General features: G+C 36.2%; 1 protein-coding gene across 1 annotated transcript; it reads left to right on the top strand.

The window, feature by feature from the left end:
- The first annotated feature begins 387 nt into the window (after nucleotides 1–387).
- LOC123674599 (tigger transposable element-derived protein 4-like) lies at nucleotides 388–2,537 on the top strand. The gene is made up of 2 exons (XM_045609524.1): nucleotides 388–1,145; nucleotides 1,206–2,537. The coding sequence occupies exons 1-2, from the start codon at nucleotides 751–753 to the stop codon at nucleotides 2,425–2,427; spliced, it is 1,617 nt and encodes a 538-aa protein (XP_045465480.1). The 5' UTR covers nucleotides 388–750; the 3' UTR covers nucleotides 2,428–2,537.
- Nucleotides 2,538–7,628: the final 5,091 nt, after the last annotated feature.

Below are 7,628 nucleotides of genomic sequence, written 5' to 3'. Positions count from 1 at the left end.
AATGATGAATTGTTTTCGCCATGGACAACAACAATGGCATCATCAACATATAGGAATAAATCACAGTCGATATCTTTCAAAATATCATTAACATACAGTATGAACAGCACCGGGCCCTAAACCAAACCCTGTGGTACGCCTGTCTAAATTCCGCGCAATTCAGATTTTACATATCGCTACGACTTGCCTTCTGTTTTTGAGATAATCTTTTATCCAATTGAAAGCATTTCCACGTATACACATTTTCTCGATTTTTGAAAGAAGTATGTCATGATTCACACATTCTAGAGCTTTGCTTAAATCACAACAAATTCCGCCAGGGCAAGAACCCTTCTCAATATTTTGAACAACACATTTCAGAAGAGCATAAATATATATTTCATATACATACAGTCGAACCTCTATAACTCGAACCTCTATAACTCGAACCCCTCTTCAACTCGTACTCTCTGAGCGTTCCCTTCACATTCTCGAAAATTCCCTGTATTTCGACCTCTATAACTCGAATTTCTATAACTCGAACACCTCTTCAACTCGAACTCAATGATGCGTCCGTTCAGAGTAAAGATCTCTTTAAGTCGAACATTCGAAAACAATCAAATCGGAGTTTTGGCTTCTTGCCACAAGGTGTCAGCGTAGCTGGCTGAGATGCTCGCGTTACCGACATTTTAGGGTATTCCCCCAACCAAGTGTGAAATACCGCGAATGAAACATCATAACAATAACACCAATCTGATTCTGGAATGAAATATGTTTGGAGTTGGTGAGATGTCGAAGCCGCGTAAACTGAAGTCTTTAACGATCGGAAAGAAGTTAGAAATTTTAAAAAAAGTGGAAAATCGTGTCAACAGAAAAATCATTTGCCAAGAATATGATATTCCGAAAAGTACATTATGCACTATAATAAAAAACAAAGATACAATAGCTAAGTTTGGTGCAGAAGTGAATAACCCTTGTGTAGTGAAGCGAAATAAGCCTAAGAAGAAAGTGAACACTGCATTGATCAAGTGGTTCGAAGCTTCAAGAAAAGCAAATTTGCCAATCTCAGGGCCCATTTTGCAACAGAAGGCATTAGATTTTTCCAGAAAATTGGGAGATGAAAATTTCAAGGCTAGCTCGGGATGGCTTGAAAAATTCAAAAAAAGGTAATGATTCTTATTGTTTCTGTTCGATACATGAGTACATGTTTATTTTTCCCGTTTTAGACATGGTGTATTGCAAAAAAAAGCGTGTGGGGAAAGTGCTGCTGTTAATCAAGAAGAGTGTGATAACTGGATTCGAGATGTTCTTCCTACAATTTTAGCTCCTTACGAAGCTGACGATATTTTCAACGCAGATGAGACTGGGTTGTTCTTCAAATGCTTACCAGATAAAACCTTAACTTTCAAAAATGAAAAATGTTACGGAGGCAAATTATCCAAGGAAAGGGTGACTCTTTTATTAGCAGCAAATATGAGTGGCAGTGAGAAATTGAAACCTGTAATAATAGGGAAAAGCGCAAAGCCACGATGTTTCGCAGGAGTGAAATGTTTACCCCTTACTTATTACAGTAACAAAAAGGCCTGGATGACGAGTGAGATATTTGAAAAGTGGTTGTTGAATCTAGACAAACATTTCCAACTTCAAAATCGTAGAGTTCTATTACTGATTGACAACTGCCCTGCTCATCCAAATATCGATCATCGATTGAAGGCAATAAAGTTGATTTTTTTTCCACCCAATACGACATCAAAATTACAGCCTCTTGATCAGGGAATTATAAAAAGTTTCAAATTTCATTATAAACGCAGGATCTTACAAACAGTACTAGATGGATTTGAGTCCAATGGCACTATCCCCAAAATTGATCTCTTGGATTGCATTCATACGTCGGCGGCAGTGTGGAGAGTAGATTTAACCCAGGAGACTATTCAAAACTGCTTCAGAAAGGCTGGTTTTGGGACACATAACTTCTATGACTATGAAGACGAACTGCCGCTATCAGAATTGAAAAAAATTATGACCAGTGAACAAAAGGTAGCTTTAGATCTCCAAGAGTCTGTTTTTAAATGTTTGGAGGTATTGAATGCTGATGATAAGGTTTCTTTGGAGGAATATATAAATGTGGACGTGGATCTTATAACAAGTGAAAATCCTTCAGAGGATGAGATCTTGGAATATGTGAACAATAAACAAGAAGACTTGGAAAATTTTTCAGAGACCATACCTGAAGATGACGATGAAGATGACAGTGTAGGAGCTGCAAGACAAAAGCCTTCTGACGCTGAAGTTGCTAAAGCAATTGAAACCATTCGGCTTGCGTTTTCAATGAATGAGGCTGCAACTGATGACGATTTAACTCTCATATTCGAAATAAGCAAGAAATTTGAAGCCTATCGTCTAAACAATAAAACATTTAGGCAAACTTTAATAACTGATTTTTTTTAATTCGTTATTGTTTTAAGATCATATTCTAGTTTGGATGATTCAAGTTATCAGAAATGAATTTTAGTTTGTTATATTATTATTATGAGGTAATAAATTTTTTTTGGAAAGTATGTGTTGGATATTTCTCTAAGTTGAACTCTCCATAACTCGAACTTTTTTCGCTTTCCCTTCAAGTTTGAGTTATAGAGGTTCGACTGTATATGGAATTGCATCATAAGCTAATAATTTTTATTTCATATGATTCATAGGTCATAGTTCACAGATTACCATTGATAAACACCTGATTGACTTGCCCTGTTAAACTGATATTTTTATTTTATTTTAATAGTTTGCTAAGAAATTTATATATCATGTTTTATATTTCTGAAAAAATAAACAATTCGATTTTATTTGTTACAAAAATTTTTATGGTTCACATTTAAAAAACATGAGTTTGCATAATAACTTCAAAACTAATTGCAATACAACAAATGATTACACAAATAAAAAAGCTTGTAGAAGGTTTATAGCACCAGTAATAAAAAAGTTTCGAGAACTTTTCATTTCACGTCATTTTCTGAATTTTCTTTTATAGCTTGAAAGCAGTCGAACCTATGAAGTTGCGATTTTCAGCGTTTTTAACAAATTGATAACCTCAAAAATCGAGCCAGAAAATGTGCCATTCAGTATCATCTAGCTCAAAGGTATCCTGGGATTCCTTCACTGAAATATTGGAGTTACAACGATCAAAATGATATTCAGCCCATCCGTAGTCATTCATTCTATCCACGAAAATTTAGCTAATACTCCCTCTTTTCCGGAAATGAATGCACTAATATTGGAAGTGGTAAATAAGTAGTAACTTGGCCTCAGTTATCCCAAGAGACATATGGCGATTCTCATATCCACGCTGCTAATTATGTTGTTAGGTGTTATTCTTTCGTTGCTTCGAACGCACAGGTAGCTACTGTATGTAATTATTCTTGGTCTTTTCCCTACGTGCTAGCTGCACAAGACGTCGAAGTGGCATTATTAAGGAGGAAGCAACTGGCGGTTGAAACACGCTAACTTGATACGAAATTATACGGTTTTTGATGGTCACGAGATCGATAGTATAGTTGTTGAGATATTGAAAGTTAGGTTAGGTAGAAATGTCATCGAAAAGGTGTAGGAAACCAGCGTTTAGCGCATTACGATTAGTTCATCGTGGGATATTCGGTCGTGATGTTATTTATTTGGCTTTGAAGCACATAATACACAGAAATCCTTCATTTCTAAACTTCATTCCATGTTACGCTACTGGAATGTTCGAAGACGTGGTAATTTGTCAATTAATCGTATCATATCGTATACCATCGGTCGGAACGCGGATGCGCGGATCTAGGGAGAATCTTCTGAGAGATTTTCAATAGTTGTCGAGACTTCAGCAAGGATACGTACCTAAGATTCAGATTTCAGTCATTATTAATTCAATTTGAGATTTGGAATCTAATTTATCGGCGAGAATTGTGTCGGGATTCTCGGTAAGTGTTGACATGAATATTTGTATTCAACAAGTAATAATCTCACCAGAACGAATTGATTTAGTTTGAAACAGTCGTTTTTTTTAAAGTCATCCATCTTGTCGAAACGTATTTCAGGTTTGGTAGAATTCTTTTTGTCAAATAATGTCAGCAAAACTCCTTCTCAGGTTTATTTTATGATAAATGTAATGATTTCCTTATAATTTCTTGTTGAGAAATCCGAAAAGGAGTTGTGAATTCAGTTAACATATTCTAATATCGTTGTTCATTTTCTCAAAGCACCTCCCCGTGGAATTGGAACAACAGAAACCTTTCTTGGGATTGAAAAATATCAAGAAGTACTTCCTTGAGATACAGAATTTGGAATAGTACGTACGTTAAACCACTTTAGTTCCTGAATCTGAAAGAATACCTGCGTATTACCTGGCGTTATCATATCAACTTCGTTGAATGGGGATTGGAGTACTATAGCTTCCTGATAAGATCTGGTGTTCAGAAGGCTGAAAATAATTTACAGAAGAGGTTCCATCCTAATAGCAGAGTAACTCATTTAAAACCGATTTAAGTTAAGTTTCTATTTCATTATTTGTTTAGAGTGAAAAGGATCAATCATTGTATATTTTAATTTTATTAAATTTGTGAAAACCTAGGTAGGAGTTTTGTTGCCAAATAAGCCAAACCACCCCTAGAAATCAGTCTTTAGAGTCTCAGGGGCAATGGACTAGTTTTCATTTTTTTGTTAAGGATTAATTCTAAAAATTAAAGTAAAGTGAAACAAAAATGTGGAAGAATCATTGAAATATCTCTAGAAATGAAAAAGTTATGGGACTTTGAAGTTTCGCTTGGAAGAATAATTTCATAGTACGTGTAAGTGTCGTGACGTCACACACTAGACGACTGGAATTCGCAGAGTGCTTACGAATTCATTGGTGAATAATCACTTGTGCCGTTCGTGTCGTGTTTTGTTCGTTACACTATGGCTGAAATAACTTACTATATACCTACATATAAATTACTTCTTTCTCTTTTTACTTTTTACTCCTCACATAAATATGTTTTGCCATTGATAGACTTCAACAACCAGTACTCAACTACAAACTGCTTATGAAACGTTTTTTAAATAAATCATCGTTATAAGTTGAACCATGATGAAGCAAACTCAAAAGTAGATACTTACTTGAAAAGTTTAACTCCTTTTATTTCTGCACTGACATAAGATGGATTTGAAGAAAAAAACTCCATCACTGCGAATATATCTATTTTAGGCAAATTGTCACTTTGTCCTTTCACGAAGCCTTCTTCCATTATGGTGACATAAAAACAAAACTCGAGTTAAAACTACACTGTACAACTACAAACGGCGCGAGAGCCTTGGCGCGGTTAAGTATTTAAACGTAATTTATGGTGTAGCGATCACAGGCAAGAGCAGTGACGTCACAGACCAAAGATGTTCCGCACTAAAATAGGTAAATTTAAATAATCTATTTCTAAGTCATTTATTGATGGATTTTCAAAATTTTTTCACTGATTTATCAGTTTTGCTCCATATTTTAATTCTATCGTGTCAAATATAGTATTATCAACATCGCTAAACTAGTAACGTTACACTTTACGTCAGTGGTTTTCGCATCACTCCCCATCGGAATTTCAATTGGAAGAGAGAAATTACAATTTGACCTTCGCCAATTGGACCGAAATCAGGTCAATCCACCTAGTCAAACACAGCCAGTTTCCACCGCATCGTTCCTCCCTCGAACTTTTCCCTCTCTGATTTGCATAACCCGGGTCCGTTTCCATCGGTCGAGAATCCACGTTTGCAAATGGCCTGAAAAGCATCCGAAAACGATGTAATTTCTGCATTGTGATTCACGCCGTGTCTTCTCTGTCCGTGTGTATGTGTGTGTGTCAGTGTTATTTATGCCTGTGGTGTCGTCAGTGGCTGCCGCCTCTATGATCGGGACGCGGGAATTATTCAAAGTGGCGGACAATCTCTGCCTGTCGGGCATTGTTATGGACCATGCACTGCTGACCTCGCAATGATACTGGTAATTGAGGTAAATCGGTGTGGTCCAGTTGATCCTCCCGCTGCGCTTTTCGGTCATGTGTTGTTGGTTTTATGGTTGGGAAAAATGAGGGGAAAAATCCTCGTGTGAAGTGCTGTGCGAATGGAATTTCTGGAAGGTGAAAGACACTTCTATAATCATATACCAATAAGCTTAGGTATTTGAAAACATAACGCCATCGAAATATTAGTTGATTTGTGTCTGCATCATAAAGTTATTCACGATTAGACATTTTAGCTTACGTTCCAAATTCTCGTCATTTACGGGAGGTTTCATTTTTCTGCTTTAATAGGAAGAAATCTTATCCCGGCCCCCCACACGCGAATCAACAGGGTGTAGTATGTATCAGTATGAAGAACCTGTATATTTTCATACTTAAAACGACAAGGTCCGTATAACCAAACACCATCTTAAAATATTAATATATTTACTATGTTTACCCTTGTCGATCGTGTTGTATTTATCAACTCGCAAGGTTGTTGTGAATATACAATATAAATACTAAATATATATCATGTCGATAGAAACATAAAGCAGTAATAATGATCTTATTCAGTAGTAGTCTGTAATTTATTCATTTGATGCTCACATTCTTGAATTACATCATGTGAGTTTTCATCTGTGATCAGTACAGTGTGCAGTAAGAAATAAATACCCTTTGATGAGTCTGGAGAGAATTAATTAACCATTTCTTCAACTGTATAACGATTGACCGAACCTACCTTAGCTGGGTACATCACATGGCGATCCTGCCAGTCCTATACAGTTAGAGGACTATGGTTCTTATCAACATTTGGGTATGTGACTCCAGTAGAAGATCCTAGTTCAACCACCAATCCAAGATGGGATCAGGACAATCCAAAAAAGAAGAGATAACCATTGCCCAAACAGGGAATAGTGCAGCCACTTCAGAAATTGCAGCCAAGTCCCTGTCAGTACCAGAAATCCTGGGAGTAGTTGCATTCCTGCTGGTATGTGTTGGAGCCGTTCTGTATCTATATTGGAAAGTCAAAAGGGCCATGGAAAAGAAGATACAACTCGAAATCAGGAAAAGCCACCAGGATTTGATATAAAAGAGTAAGAAAAATTTAGTTTCCTCTTTGTTATGTATGATTGTCCATGGAAAGTGATGAACTATATTCTGAGTTGAGTGGTGTGTCCCTTAAATTCCTTGAAAATATCAAGAAAGAGCCACGGAAACGTAGGGAACGGGCCGATAGAGTAAATAAATTTTTAAACGAATTAGTCAAATTAGAATATAAATTTAATAAATTGAATGAAGCTGTTAGGTCGGATCCAAATTTTCTCAAAGCATTGAGTCCTCACCAAACAAGCATAGCGAATTCACTTTTAGAAGCTAGGAAATTCGCACAGAAAAACCATAACAAAGAAATTTTAAGAGAATTTCGTGTGAACAGATATCGGAATAAAAAGCCAATCAGAAAGCTCCAAGTAGAATGCACAATCATGGATGATATAGAGAGAAAACAGCTGATCTGGTATGGACATGTTCAACGAATGGGACAATCACGACTGCCGAAAATAACAATGGAATGGATACCAAACATGATACCAATTTGATAAACATAAGTGGTAATGACTTTGTTCAATGAAAAAAGTGTTAAAATAGATTTCT

This window comes from Harmonia axyridis, chromosome 3 (genome assembly GCF_914767665.1).
Source record: "Harmonia axyridis chromosome 3, icHarAxyr1.1, whole genome shotgun sequence".
NCBI lineage: Eukaryota > Metazoa > Arthropoda > Insecta > Coleoptera > Coccinellidae > Harmonia > Harmonia axyridis.
This window is presented reverse-complemented; position numbering and strand designations above follow the sequence as displayed.

What these genes read in the sequence shown, in the direction of transcription:
- LOC123674599 (XM_045609524.1), top strand. Translation starts at nt 751, where the DNA reads ATGTTTGGAGTTGGTGAGATGTCGAAGCCGCGTAAACTGAAGTCTTTA. An exon ending in CTTGAAAAATTCAAAAAAAG is followed by an intron (nt 1,146 to 1,205) that starts GTAATGATTCTT and finishes TTCCCGTTTTAG; the next exon opens with ACATGGTGTATTGCAAAAAA.